Source organism: Dunckerocampus dactyliophorus, chromosome 4 (assembly GCF_027744805.1).
Source record: "Dunckerocampus dactyliophorus isolate RoL2022-P2 chromosome 4, RoL_Ddac_1.1, whole genome shotgun sequence".
NCBI classification, from domain to species: Eukaryota; Metazoa; Chordata; class Actinopteri; order Syngnathiformes; family Syngnathidae; genus Dunckerocampus; species Dunckerocampus dactyliophorus.
In genome coordinates, this window is record NC_072822.1 from 23,528,207 (window position 1) to 23,544,123 (window position 15,917).

Genomic DNA, 15,917 nt, shown 5'->3' on the forward strand with positions numbered 1-15,917 from the left:
AATGTATCATTTTTGGCAGGCAGAAAAACAAGTTTTTCTTCATCAGGTTTTTAAGATTTTCTGTCTTGAACACTTGTTGCTGCAGCACAGCACAGATTGACTGACTGATGACCCTTCTGAAATATGTTATCTTGCAAAAGTCATGTTCCATGTGAAAAGTTGCAGAAATTGTACCCAAAGAATGACTCATCCAAAGTAAACTAGTTTTAGTTGTAATATTCAAAATGTGAGTCATGGCTGCTGATGTACTTGCTTGAAATGGATTTTTGCAGTGAATCACATTTCGTTTCAATTACATTTTTTTTGCAAACCCATCACTTTTCAATAGCCGATCAGACACGACGTTAATAATGTGCAATCTGACAACATTTTGGTCTTTTCCATACATTCATACAAATAAATTCGGACTGCCCCAAATAGATTTGGCGCTACATGTGAACCGTTTCTCATAAACACATTAAAATGGGCTGTGAATGCAACATGCCATACCAACTTGGTACAATAGATGGCATCGTATTTAGCCAGTATTCAGACCCCTCTTGATTCTGTTTGTCAAACAAAGCAACTAGCGACAAGTGTAGAAACGTTTTCTGGTCTTATTGGCTTGCCTTGGTTCAATAAAGGTTGGGGGACATTGATGTTGTGTACTTATAAACTCTCCTAACTTCCATTTCACTTAGCAGGTGGGTCAGTCATAGTTTAAAGTATGATGGAAATAAACATGAGCTGATTAGATGGATCTACAGGTAATCAACAGTAATCCCATCTAGCGTCAAAGCATATTGATTGCAGTGAGGACTCAAACCCAAACAATCTGTCACTATGTCAAGAAGGCCAAAACAAAGGAAAGCAATATGTTTATGAAACGCATTCTGCTTTTACTGGCGAGATACTGAACACACGCTCTCATTCCGTGACCATCTCCATGTTTTGATCAGAGCGAGCCTACATAAACAGTATTGCCTGAAATGACTGATACCACGGTCTGTGCATCTGTGCAGGTGAATATTTCATCGCACTGACTGAGGGATGGCCTGCAGGTAAAAGAGAAGGTCATGTATAATGAAACAAAGAAAATGAAGAATTCCAAGGGTGATTTCGAGCTAATATACAGTATAAATTGGTGGTGATAAAAAGTCAGGTAAACTGAAAGTTTGCCCTAATAGTGCGCTTTTTTTTTTTTTTTAGAATCATTTATTTCTGCTGGATCTTCTTGTCCTTTTTCTTGGTGTTGGGCAGCCTTCTGTGTGAAATTGCTGAGAAAGCGTCATAGTGGGTGTGCACAGCCCATTTCTTCATCGGCCAATAGAAATGAGCACTATGAACTCTGCATAGCAACAAGTATTTGGGTAAACATACCCAGGAAAAAGAATCCGAGGCTAGCTAGCTGGCTAAAATTTTGAAATAGTTTAGGTGTCATACGTTGGAAAAAGTGTCTTTCAGACAGTAAGAGCACTGGAGAGTACAGTTCCTCAACATTTGTTCCTTTAAACACCACTGTTCCCAGTATTGTTGTTTTGTAATGCTCTAGACCAGGGACGCCGTTTGATATTTTAAATTTTGTAAACCAACCCAGTGTAGACATGCTAAGTGTCTATGTGTCTATGTGTGTGAATAGAATACAACAACACTTTTAATGTCTAAATGTGTTTCTTCAGGTGCCCCTGGCTGACTAAGGTGATCTCCCCCGTTGTGCCTCTCTACAATGGCCTCGTCTTCCTCTTTGTCTTGGCCAACTTCAGCATGGCGACCTTCATGGACCCTGGCGTTTACCCCAGAGGTTTGTGTGCATCTCTCGGTGTTTGATGAACTTACATATGAATTAGACATATAATATGTACATAATGTAATAATAAACAGATTAAATAAGATTATTAAACGAAAGAGTAATAAAAAGAACAACTCATTACTTATCCCTGTGGTTGTCCTATGTTTATAAAATACAGTCCGGGGCTAGTCTCGAAGGATAACCTCCTCTTCTCCTCCAGATCTCCTTGTAACAGTGCACGGAATCCATGACCCCCTTTATCTTTATTTTTGGTCGCAACAGTTGAGACCTTTCTTTTCTTTGGCACACTGCCACTTGAGAGAGGTGCAACAAGTTAACTAATAAGTAGTATAAGTTGTTTTCAAGCCGATACAATACCAATACCGATAACCGATAACTTTTTATATATATTATTTTAACATTTAAATGTAACTAGTTTGTGCACATCTGGAGGTAATAATGACTCAAACTAAGTTGGATTTGACAAACTGTACCTGTAGATTTGTCCTCAAACATCATGACATCACTACTAACACTAGTATAACAAAATATAAAATTGTGGCGGCTGTGATTGACTGGCGACCAGTCCAGGGTGTACCCCGCCTCTCGCCCGACATACCCGCGACCCTAGTGAGGATAAGCGGCATAGAAGATGAAAATTGCGGCGGTTCAGAAGTACAAACCGTGGCTCCAAGGGGTTTACTAGCTGACAAAAGCCGGTATTTTCAATGACAGTAAAGGGGTGGTCATCCAGCGCCATCATTTACATGACCACTTTAGCCCTCGGGTAGTCTCTGGCAAACGTTTTTGTACTTACCAAACGCTGCGGCAATAGCAACAAGCCCTGGGCGTCAGTGACGGTGGTATTTTAGGTGGCTGATAAGGTTTGATGTGTTGAAACGCTGTGTTTTTTTGGGTTTTTTTCCTCATTGTGGAATGTTTGCAGAGCATTTGTTGAAATGTCTTACTCTGAAACAGTGAGAAGTCCTACACAATTGATGATCGTTTGCAAGTGAACTCCAGGGACGTTACGACAGGCTGTTTGCAGAACCTCCCAGAAAAAGAGCACTTGATTTGCTCACGGTAACCCACCTACAGCACAGTATGGGTAATCTCGCCTCATTGGAGCTTTTTTTTAAATCAGTTATAGGAACAACTTTTTTAATGTTATCGGATTTATCGGGCTCATAATTGTCGTGCACCCCTAATAATAAGCGATGTTGTTATCCTGCCCATCATGAGGCACACACTGCACTCTTGCGCTGCGCTTCACGTGTATCCTTCCGCCACCACGCGCTGTAACCGATTCTAGGGCGAGTCTCGTATTTACGAACCGACATTACGTTTGTAATTAATTTATGACAATGCGGCGTTCATAACCATGGAACGTCGAACGCGAAGGACCACTTGTACAAATGTTCTTATTACTAAAAAAGTGTCCACTTAAGCTAACCTTGACATACAGTATTTTCACGACCATGAAGCGCACCGTATTAAAAGGCGCAGTCTCAGCTACAGGTGCTATTTTTGTATTTAACACATACACAAGGCGCACCGTGCTATTGGGCGCAGATATGCATGGTAACACATACCGACTTAACAAGCCCACTTGAAATCAGGATGGTCATCACTCAACACAACAGTCTAAGTCATGGTGCACAACTAAAAACATCACACAGCAACGCAAACACAGACAAGACATTACCTCTATTTTTGCAGAACAATAACTAACAACTATGTAGCTCGAACATGTAACTTTAAGAGCATTTGTACCAAAACACAACCGCAAAGCACGCTGGGGAACAGGAAGTGCTCCCCAGCGACGCACCAAAACACTACCGCAAAGCACGCCGGGGAACAACGCGACAATACGCTAGCATGCTTGCTATTGTATGTTTTTAAAAAGCCAGCGAGAGCAAAACTGAGTTGGGTTGTACTTTATTGAAGTATTTAACAATGTACTCACGTTATTTTTGATAAATCCACAAATCCATCAAAGTCCTCATCTTTTGTATCCCAAATGAAGAGCGGGGCAAGTTCTCCATCAAACACGCCAGGTTCCCTGTCGTCGTTGTCAGTCAGTCTCGTTGCCGTGCGGCGCCTCAGAAATGATGCTGGCTTTTGTGAAAGCTCGAACAGTGCATCAGACACGTTAGCCCAAGCATCCACAATCCATTAGTGAAGCTGTGTTCGCTAGCTGTCATCCATCGCTCCCACGCCGCTCGCAATGTAACTTTAAACGCCGTGTTTACATCCATTCACAAATTGTGGCAAAACTAGCACGGCGCTGCATTCCAGTGTTCGCTAGCTGTCATCTATCGCTCCCACGGCGCTCGCAACGTAACTTTAAACGCCGTGTTTACACCGATGTCCAGCGGTTGGAGTTCCCTCGTCAAGCCTCCCGGAATGATGTTAAGCTCCAGGTTCATTTGTGGTGATGCGTGTGAAAAAACATCCGGTTTCTTTCCGTACACGTCACTCAGCCATTTTCTCCTTCCGGCCACTTTAGTCCGGCTGGAAAATTTTCTTTAGGCAGCGTCAGCGTCTACCACAGGTAGCAGTTTCTGTCCATTACCATGGCAACCAAGCACAACAGTAAAAGCAGACTTTCCGTGTCCCGTTGTGTGTATCACGACCGTGCTGGTCTTCTCTACAGTGTGGTTCACCAGGATGTGGAATGTGAGCGGCACGTCGTCCATATTTGCGATGTAGTTGGATAGATAGATCGCGCCATTTCATAATAAAAATATACTTACATAACTACTGGGGCGTGCCTTTAGCGTCCTCAGTCACGTCCACCTATCCTTTCCTCTATACAAGCAGCGTGTCGGCAGGCTCCCAGTCAGTCGAGCGGAGCGCTCATAAAAGTCACGCAGCAACACTTACAGATTTTCTTACAAATTTTGGAACTCGGTACACACATACGGCGCTCCGCATTATAAGGCGCCCCGCCGATTTTGGACAAAATGTAAGACTTTTAAGTGCGCCTTGTGGTCGTGAAAATACGGTAAATGGTTGACTGCTTTTGCCGACATAAAATGTGAGACCCATAGGGGTCATTTTGATGAAAAATTGGTCCGTTTATGTCAACATATGTTGTAGTATTGCTAACTTCATCATTGTCGCTTGTGTCTTCTTGCAAAAGCATATTTGTATTTATGTCAAGACAAATGGAAAAAGGAAAAAAGGTCTCTTTTTCTTTCTCAGACACTCTTTCATCCCTCTCTCCATATCTAAAATGCACTCATTTGCACAAACTGTCATAGGTTCAAAAACCCGTAATTATGGCCCATTCTCCTTGTGTCTCTAGCCAAAGTCACAAGTAAACGTGCAAGCAATGGCTACTTTCGGTTTTGTAGACAATGGCTTACGTCCACATGAGTCAGCCAGTCCGAGGGATGTCGATTCAAACAGGTTCCGCTGTAGCATGTCATAGTGTTTGCCACTTTTCAAGCGGGACTATTATCCAACAACGCACGTACGTGTCACTGTGCTTTGCACAACGCCAGGATCCACAAACACAGCGACATTGAAAACTCCTACTACAAAAACACCGCATGCACCATAAGAAGAAAAATATCGCTTCACTGCAGTGCGTTACGTTTTTGTACAAAATCCTACTATAGTCAGTGTGAACTGACTGAACTGCATGAATCTGAAATGGCCATGTTGAGTGTACGTAATAACACCATCCCCTCATGTCTCACAAGCCTTTTATCTGCTTGTCATGTGGAGAAATATACAAGCTTTCATTGTGCCTGCAAAGCAACACACCAACTGTGTTGATCCAAGCATTGGTCCTATCTGGCTTCATACAGCAGTGACTCAATCCTTCCCTGCAGGTGTGGAAATGTTCTTGTAAATGATAAGCACCTGTCTGGAGAAACAATTGTTTCTTCCTGTAAAGCAGCAACAATCATTAGGCTGCACTCACAATACCTCTGCTTCAGCAGAGGTTCATGTGTGCTGTTATTTTCCAGCACAGTTTTTTATTCTACATATACGGTTGCACTCAGAATTATTCAACTGTCATTGTGAATTCTATTCATTTTCAAAGTTTATAAACTTGCAGTTTAAATAGGTCAGGTCTAATATTATCATCTTTTATTAGTTGGTCCACCAGGGTTGAACACATCTTAGGAGGTATTTTGCTCCACTAGTCTTTACAGATACTCTATAAACACGCAAGGTTTTGAGGCTGTCGCTTGGCAACTCAACGTTTCAGCCCCGTCTACAGATTATCTATGGGATTAAGGTCCAGAGACAGGATAGGTCACTCCAGGATGTTAATTAGGGCTCAGCGGAATCGCGGACGGAACCACGGAATTGGCCAATAAAAACAGAATCCACTGTTAAAAGCGGAATATCGTAGAAATTGACATGAATGAAATTCAGTCATTGTGAGGCGAAGAAATGTTGTGTGGGGAAGTGTTTCCCCGGCGGGCTGCTCAATCTTGGCGGAATCTCATCACAAACACTAACCCGCCCCCTCCCGAACTAAACATGTCCAAACGGCGACCTGAAACACCCGTGAAAATTGGCTGAAAAACTCCTCTTACTGAGAGTGAATGGAAGCTAGCTGGGTTAGCTTAGTTTAGCAGAGCATGCTAGTGTGGCTGTGTGTGTGTGTGTACACTGTGTTGTTTTACCGCTTGTTAATGTAACTTTTATGATGCCCACTGACGTACAAATTCGGAATGAAATAAGACGAGGCATATTTAGTTTTGCACCCAGCGTGTCTTAACCGTCTACAGACATTGTCAACACACTTCCGGCCTTCAAAATAAGAGCACCATTTGCCACATCCTGTCTAACTGTGTAAAAAAAATAAGGATGTAAGGATAACTTACATTAACAAGGCAATTGGAACTGCATCGGTGACTATGGTGTCTTCCTTAACCACAAGCATGGGTATTACAGTCTGTTGAGGTTTTATAGCAATGTGTGCAGCGGCAGACATCCCATTAGAAAAGTTAGCCTAGCTAGATTTGCTTCTGAAATACTGCACAAAATTGGCCGATGATGTTTGCTTCAATAAATACAGTATAAGGACTGTTGATTGTTCATTATTTATTTGAACCCACAAAATGTTGTGGTTTCCGTTCTCTTCTCTTCTCTGTTGTTGTCTAAACTTGTAAGTTAGACCTGCATGGGTCGAGGTGTGCACGGTGAGTTAGCTGTGCTGGAGCTTCACTCAAAGTGCGATTTTTTTTTGGCTCTTTTGGCAGCGTGTGATCGCGTCCGCGCACTTGACTACATGCGTGTATGTCTGACTATATGTTCGTGTGTGCACAGCGGACGAGGATGAGGATAAGGATGATGACTTCCGAGCGCCCCTCTACAAGAACGTGGAGATCAAGGGCATTCAGGTCCGGATGAAATGGTGCGCCACCTGTCACTTCTACAGGCCGCCTCGGTGCTCGCATTGCAGCGTCTGTGACAACTGTGTGGAGGTGGGTGTGGGTGAGAATATGCACACGTAGCGAAACTGATTGTTGGTTCATTGCATCTTAAAGGAAGGAGGCAAAATGGAGTAAGTCTCAGCTGGTCTGCAATTGCACAACAGTATTCTGATCAGTATACCATAGAACCCTATTTGCGGGGGGATATGTTTTGGATCAGCGAATGGCGAACAACCCCGAGTAATTGAGACGGCCATAAAAATGTCTATTTTTGACACACTGCACCCCCCAAAACCTCCTGATAGCTTGACGTTGACGTTCTCCTCTGATTTCAACATTTGCAATACTGGTAAAAGTGACTTGTAATTATTAGATTAGACACAGCTCCAGAACCCTTCCCTTCTCTCTTCAATTTCCATTGTTCATTCACAACACAATCCAGGTTGAAGACCTAAATATGCCTCACACACTTATTAACCACATTTAAACTATAAAATGTATAGATAATCAACACTAATGGATGATAATGCAAGACGATCCATGAACAGAAGGTATCGGAGTCACGGTGGAGCTTCTAGCCTGATCGTCAGGCTAGCACAAGAGGCTAGCAGGCTAGAGAAGGCGTTTCTCCAAGCCTTCATAATCTACATGATCCACACTGTTTACCTGTTGTGATTCTAACGACGACTTACGATCATATATTATCTTGTATTCACCTCGGTGCAAGTTTTGAGGCTGGATTGACTGTCAAAGATATTGTTTCCGTAGCCAAACAAACTTTCATCTCACAGCACATAACTATGGTGCGTTCAAGGACCAACGAACAAACACTTCACGAAAAACATTACCAGTGAAGTATAAAGACATAAGCATGTAAAAGTTGTGGGCTTTCTAAGAATGATACACGTATGCTGTACAGTTTACCTGTATAATCACGTATTTATACATTCATGTGGACTTTTGGCAAAACATTTTTTAACAAAATCTGCAAATTTGCAGTGCCATGTATACTGAATTGCGACTACATGTGGATCCATGTAATATAAAAGTATATAAATGCACAGAGAAATCACATTAATAATAAAAAGGGCATGTAGACAGCCCTACTTTTATTTACACTATGCTGTAAATCAGGGGTGTCCAAACTTTTTCTAGTGAGGGTCACATCCTGAAAAATGAAAGGATGCAAGGGCCACTATTTTGCAAACCAACACAGAGATATGCTAAGAAGCTATATGCAGCTCAAGAAAAGCTGCATTTCACCTTTGTAATATAGGTGAAATGCTACTAAAAATGAACTTTTTTCCATAATAATACAAGTTTATTCTTGTGAAATTGTGACTTTTGTTCTTCATTCGATTATGACTTTTTTTCTTAATATTTTGACTTTATTCTAAAAAAAATTACACCTGTTTTTTCCATTGTTGCTGCTTTTTAAAAACAATTCCAACTATTTAATTTCAGCTTTCCTCTTGTAAATTTATTCTCATAATTATAACTTTATTCACATAATATTTGTTATCTTTTTAAAAAAAAAAGTGTATTTTTTCATATGTTTCTGTTTTATCTTACCAAACATTGTTACTAAAATGATATTTTTCCTCATATTACCAGTTTATTCTCGTTAAATTGCAACTTTTTCACACTTAGAAACTATTTTTTTCTCTTAATATTTTGACTTTAAATTTCTGCTGTTTTCCATTTCTGATGTTGGGGTTTTTTTGTATAATTTTTCAAATATTTCAATTTTCTTCTCCTAATATTTTCAATTTATTCCCATGTTATACATTTCCCCCCAAACCTAAGTTTCCAAAAATGACATCTTTATTCATTGTTTTTTACTTTAAAAATACTTTTTTCTTTAATATTTCAACTTCATGCTACTAAAATGACATTTTTCCTCATACTATTATTTCATTCTTGTGAAATTATGGCTTTTTTTTCCTTGCTAGATTGCAACTCTTCTCTTAATATTTTGACTTTTGATTGATTTTCCCATTTGTGCTGCTTCTGTTTGTTTTTTTTACGTTTCCTTGTTAAATTACATTTTTAGAACGTGCTGCGGGCCGATAAAATCACAGTTGCAGGCCACAAATGGCCCCCGGGCTGCGCTTTGGACACCCCTGCTGTAGATTGTGATGTTTCAGCTGGTGGTGGAAAAATGCCATCAAATATACGCGTGTGTATATACTGTACTGTATGTATACCACTGCAAAGTGAGAGTGAAGAGTATTCAGAGAGACGCAAGTGATTATTTTTAGCATTATTTTCCAACAATAAATCCTGTCAACTATAGCAATGATTACATTGAAAAGACTGAGTATATGTAAATTCTGTTTTCGGTGGTTAATACACTGGCCAACCACTGCAAAGGTCATTTTTTTCGTTCAGTTATTTTGTTGGCCTTTTGATTGCATCAGCCGTGTTGTCATTTAGATAAGCTTATGCAATGTCACAAGTTTTATTTCCTGTCCAGAGTCCCAAAGATTATTAATACACAGTTAAGGTTTGGATTGGATTAGTGATAATATTGAAATATGTGCGTGTCAACAGGGAAGTAAAACACCCCATTATGAAGTCTATTCATTTTTTTTTTGGATGCTGTTGTTGAACCCTGACCTGCCCAAGTCAAGCAAACGATGATGATAACACTGCCCCACAGGCTTGTATCCTAGTAGGCACTGTAGGCATGCATCACTTCATCTGCCTCGTTTTCTATCCTGATGTGCCGGTCACTCTGGAACAATGCAAATCTGGACTCATTGGAACAAATGACCTTTTTCCATTGCTCCAAAGTGATAAGTGATTTTCTTATGCAGCTGTTTACTTTCACTCCTCTGCATTATGTTCACACTTTGTCTGGAAATACTTTCAACATTTTCAATTGTCATTTTTATGATAGTATTATTGTATTGTATTGTATTCATATATTGGTTGTATATTATTTATACACATATTATTGCTATTAGACATTAGATTACACTATCGTTTAGTTCTTTTTCCTCTTCTACTTTTTTTTCTTTTTATAGCTTGAAATTGATTGATACAACGGTTAAATATACATTAAAATAATCATTAAAAAACAAGATTTTGTTTGGATATGATGTATACTGATGACAATATAAAATATATTTGAACCTCTAAAATGTAGCACCCATGCAAAATATTACGTAAGCAGATGGTTGGCGAATGCAAGAATTCACTATTAAAGCTGGAAAAAAAGGTATTACTAAAACCTCAGAGATTGTAATAAAAATCTATTTATGGTTTATTTACTGTACCCCTCGCTTTATATTTTGTTTTGTTACATATTTTTTTTCCTATGGGTTGTTATTACCTCCGCCAAGCGCAGTGCAACGCACAAGCGCAGTGCAGATGTTATATTTTTGCCAGTATGTATCTGTTTGTCTGTGCTCAAAATAATTTGAAAAGTTCTGAATGGATTTGGATGAAACTGTCCGTAAATGGGATGTGGAAGAACTGATTACATTTTGGGGGTGATCCGGATTCAGGTATTTTTGAAAGGATGCTTCAACATTGCCAGATAGGACTATTTTCAGCGTTTGTCCATATAACCGCACAAAAAATGGTCAGAGCACTTGGAAAAAAACTCCGGGACAGGTTCTACAAAATATCAATGACTGATCCAAAACATGTAGGTTTATTATTTTCTTGTGAATCGCAATATGGGGGGGAACTATGGCGCTTGGCGGAGGTCTGTGCTCTCCGAGTGCTTCTCTAGTTTATGTCTTATTGTGATTGACTATTTATGTTAGATAAAAAAAAAAAAAAAAATCTTCTTCTTCTGGTTCTTTTTCTTCATATTTTTTTTCTATTTCTTTATATCCATTATTATACTGTCAACCGATACATGACTACAGGTCAATTTTGTGAACCATATATATAGTTTATTTTTTAAAGTTCAAGTTATTTCTTTGATCTGTTCCTCAGAGATCTGTGTTCGGTACAAATCCAGTTTTTAGAGGATACTTATAAACCAACCTATAAACTTATAACCCAAGTTTGTGTCTTTATAAATGACTGATGGTTAATGATTTCATCTAATTATATTTCATACATGGAGTCATAGAGCAGGTTCTTTAATATTGCCCTCCATTCTCCTCAGGACTTCGACCATCACTGCCCTTGGGTGAACAACTGCATTGGACGAAGAAACTATCGCTACTTCTTCCTCTTCCTACTGTCTTTGAGCATCCACATGATGGGAGTTTTCACCTGCGGCCTCATTTTCGTCCTCCACCACAGGGAGAGACTGGGAGCTCTGCACACAACCGTCACGTATCCTTTTAACGACGACCTTTGCTTTCACTTTTGTTTATTTGTAGCTGTCCGTGTACATGTTTGGGAGCTGATGGCCTTTGTTTACCTTGACCATTCAATGCCCAGGCTGGTGGTGATGTGCATCGCTGGGCTTTTCTTCATTCCCGTCATGGGTCTAACGGGTTTCCACATGGTGCTTGTGGCGCGAGGTCGAACCACCAATGAACAAGTGAGGAGGAAAATAATGGCGGTTAACACATTCACTAGGAAGAATTACAATGCCTGTCAGCGTTGTCTTTCTGTATTGCAGAGAAGCCTCTGGACTTGGGTGTACTATATGGGATTGTGTCTGTGTGGGGGTGCGTGTGTCCGCATGCTTTTTCTCACAACTATAAACAAGGCCTTGTGTCCCTCAGGTTACGGGCAAGTTTCGTGGAGGAGTAAATCCCTTCACTAAAGGTTGTTGTGGCAACGTGGAGTACATCTTGTGTAGCCCTCTGGCGCCAAGGTAAGATACTCTTTGTGTTGTACATGACGATGTACTGTACTTGCTCAGACCGTGTAACACCGTAACCAAAATGAGCCTGTTTAAGACTGTGTAAGCATATGTGGGCTTATGTGATCTTGAATTCAGGTACACGCTGGACCCTCGAAAAAAGCCTCACATCAAAGTCCAACCCCCGTTCATCAGACCAGACCTCTCAGACAGGCAAATCACGATCAAGGTCAATGACAATGGCATCCATGGCACCATCATCAGCTCTAAGGTGAGCTGTTTTCACTCACTGCACATCTTTTATTTATTCACACATTGCAGCATCTGCCTCCCCAGTTCCTTTTTCACTGGAGACAGCCGATGTACATATTGCAATGTTCATTTTTTAAAAAAGGATTTCATCAGGCCACGAATGCCAAAGATAAACAACATACTGTATATTTAATGGGGGGGCTGGAAAGTGTATTGTTAAAAAATAATAAATGATAAATGATAATAATTTAAAAAGGCAAATGTGCATTATGAGAAGAAATATAAATAATAATAAAAAAGAAATGTGTATTATTAAAAAACAAACACAAAAATTTAAGTGAAATGTGTACTATTAAAACTACAAATAATTAAAAACACAATAAAATGAAATATTTATTATGATCAGTTGTATAAAAATACTAATAATAAAAAATATTAATTTTAAAAATAAATGTTATTTCAAAAAACACAAATAATACAAAAAATCATTTAAAAATGAAATGTGTAATATCAAAAAAATAAAAACTAATATTTCAAAACGAAATATACATAATTAAACAAATACAAATATTGAAAAATAATAAATGTTGTACTTTTTGTACTAAATACAAAATTCTAATTGTAGAGAGGTACATTTTCCACATGGCAGCAGTTTTGCAGTAAACTGCAAAAAGTTCAAATCAAAGCAAGATTAAATATCTGAAGGCATCTTTAACTTATTTTAGACCAACTTAATATGTACAATATGTATAATATGTATACTGAATTGATTTCAGATCTTGTTTAGATTATCACTTTTTGCAGTGTAGACACGCGCACACACATATATGATGTCATCTACTGTTAATCTGCGTGTTCTTGATAATTGTGCTCCCTTCCCTGTAGTCCAAAAGCAGCATAGATGGTCTGGATGACAAAGAAACGCAGCCACCACTGCCACCAAAAGCCGACAGGTACAACCAGGTGAAAAACCATCTGACCTCCAGCGAGGGTGAGTACCGCCGAAACACATCCCAACAGTCATCACTGTACCTTTATGCTTCCATTCAATACTGTAGTCATTCCGCCTATATGCTAATAGTTTTGGCACCGTCATTTACGTTTATTGCATGCTATGGTGTCAGTGTCGATCAAAACACACTGTGTTTTTAAAGACAAAAGGCTAACACAGTTAAAAACTAAAGCGTAGTTGGGACACACCTCTTTTAAATATCGTGGCATGTCAGTGAGTTCAGGTTAACACCACAGTTGGTTCCGTCCAATGTCTTGCTGCATGCTAGGGAGGGCTCGAAAGCGCCCCACCATGGAACAATATCACAACCTGCTGGTAGCTTCTAGTATTGCAGCCGGTCATAATGGAAAACAGTGGATTCCACATACTTACAAATGTTTTTTAATGGAAAATGGGCCGTTTTCCCACGAAAAACAGTCGTCTGTCGTATGTTGTTTCTGTGGGTTCAACCAGATGGCAAGGCATATTTCACAATGCAGCTTCCATTATTCTCAGCCTCAGACAAACAAGTCGTGGAACTATGTTTATTTAATCTGAATCATGTAGAAAACCCCTTGTTTATCATTTCATTTTCCATTTCTGTTCTTGTTTACTATTTATAATTAAAAATTAATCATATAACACAGTATAAAAGATACAAATACAATAATGAAATCATACAAATTTATAAATTAAATACAGATATATATCCATCCATTTTCTATGCCGCTTGTCCTCATTAGGATCGCGGGGGTAAGCTGGAGCCTATCCCATCTGACATCGGGCGTGAGGCGGGGTACACCATGGACTGGTCGCCAACTAATCGCAGGGCACATATACAGTAGACAAACAACCATTCACACTCACATTCATGGACAATGGACCTATGGGCAATTTAGAGTCTCCAGTTAACCTAACGTGCATGTTTTTGGAATGTGGGAGGAAACCGGAGTACCCAGAGAAAACCCACGCACGCACGGGGAGAACATGCAAACTCCATATCCACACAGAGATGGCAAATCTAGATATACTGTAATAATAAATAAAGATTTTTTGAAACAAATGCAAACCCATTCTGCTGTGAATTCAGCATAAAGAAATACAAACAATGAAACATTTAGCGAAATAAAATAAATACCAGTGTGTTTACAGGAATGACATGCATGAGTTTCTGCTGTACAGTCTGATAATTATGATCTTCTTCCTGTGTATGTTCTAGAAAGCTCTCTGTCTGGTAAGACCCATCCTTCCACTCCAGCCATGTACAGGTTCAGACCGTCCTTTGGTACCATGCCAAAAGTCCACTATCACACGGCAGGGGATAAGGTATTTGTATTGTGCTTATGTAATAATTGCATGAAATAAAGACGTTATTAGTGATGTTTTGTTTTGGCTCCTCAGATTGTCATGCCTGATGACCAAAAGACCTCAGCTATCATGGAGGAGGGTGTTCGGGGTCACGACTACCGATCCGAGCCAAACTTGGATCTTCCAGAGTACACTAATGCTCCCCTTCACCGCACCTTCAAGTCGTCTCCCTTCCAGCTGGACTCGGACCCGGTCAACTCTCGGACTCTGAGCCTGAAGCAGGCCCACCAGCGTTCAGAGAAGGGTCATCTTGTGGGTCTGCAGCCTCAGGCGGTCACCTCCACCCCCTATAAGAGCGTTTTCTCTCCTAACACGCTCTCCAACCGCAACGGAAGCCTATCCTATGACAGCCTGCTCAACCCCAGCACCACCCCGCCCACTGCCAGTGAGTGCTTGGCCCACCGTGGCGTGCCGCCAATGGGCTTCCACTCACCCTACCTGCCGACCAAAATGTGCCACATTCGGGAACCAGAGATGCAGAGACAGCAGGTTGCCGCCACCTACAGTCCAGCCATGCCACCCAGGGGGGTGGGCCGGCAGTCCCCTCACCTCCACGACAGGGAGCCCTCCCCGGTGCGTTACGACAACCTCTCCCAAACCATCATGGCCTCCATCCAGGAGCGGAAGGAGAGAGAGGAGCGGGAGAAGCGCCACATGCGACACGGGCATTCCCAGACACATATCTACGCTCAGGACTCTGGTGTGTTTGAAGGCTCGGGAGGCTATGGCCTCCCACCCAACCCCTGCTACCCTGACGGGCCTCGCTGTGCGGGCTCCAGAGGCCCGACACCTCCGGCTTACGGAGGCTCCAGAGACAACCTGATGGGGGTGGGGCTGAGCTATGGCCAGAGAACACCTATATTGCGCCAGGCTGGCTCCACTCTGGGCCGAGCCCCGAGGACTTCCTCCAGCTCCTTGCACACAGATCACAACAGCACCAACAACAACCACGGGAGGGTCTCTGGCCCTGAGGGCCCTTACCGCTCCCCCGCCCACCAGCCCCACTCCCCTGCCATGCCCCGATCTCCCTCCTACTCCCACCAGAAACTCTCATACATGAGCACCCAGGAGAGGATAGACTCACCTCGTCTGGGAGGGTCAAGGTATGAATGCTAATGTAGCCCTCTGGAACTGCATGCATTTACGGGGCCGGGGGTACTGTTGGTCCCCTCTTGAAGCCCCCCTCCCCTTGATTCATGAGTCTGTACCTCTTGTCTAGCATGTAGCATTTGTAGTCACTGTACAGGGGAACCCGCTTATGTCGACAATCTGTCCTTGTCCACCATGTTCTTCTTATTACTAAAAAGTGCTCGCTTAAGTTGAACGCTTATGTCGACTCCAAGGGGTCATTTCAATGAC

At 41.2% G+C, this 15,917-nt stretch overlaps 1 protein-coding gene across 1 annotated transcript in view; it reads left to right on the forward strand.

Annotated features, from left to right (window-relative positions):
* The window catches only part of zdhhc8b (zinc finger DHHC-type palmitoyltransferase 8b), an 86,813-nt gene that overhangs the window by 64,436 nt on the left and 6,460 nt on the right, over window positions 1-15,917 (forward strand). The window contains exons 2-10 of the mRNA XM_054774391.1: window positions 1,659-1,780; window positions 7,064-7,221; window positions 11,297-11,469; window positions 11,578-11,680; window positions 11,868-11,959; window positions 12,086-12,218; window positions 13,085-13,190; window positions 14,410-14,516; window positions 14,592-15,661. Of these exons, the coding sequence (XP_054630366.1) occupies window positions 1,659-1,780; window positions 7,064-7,221; window positions 11,297-11,469; window positions 11,578-11,680; window positions 11,868-11,959; window positions 12,086-12,218; window positions 13,085-13,190; window positions 14,410-14,516; window positions 14,592-15,661 (2,064 nt within the window). The remainder of the gene's footprint in view (window positions 1-1,658; window positions 1,781-7,063; window positions 7,222-11,296; window positions 11,470-11,577; window positions 11,681-11,867; window positions 11,960-12,085; window positions 12,219-13,084; window positions 13,191-14,409; window positions 14,517-14,591; window positions 15,662-15,917) is intronic.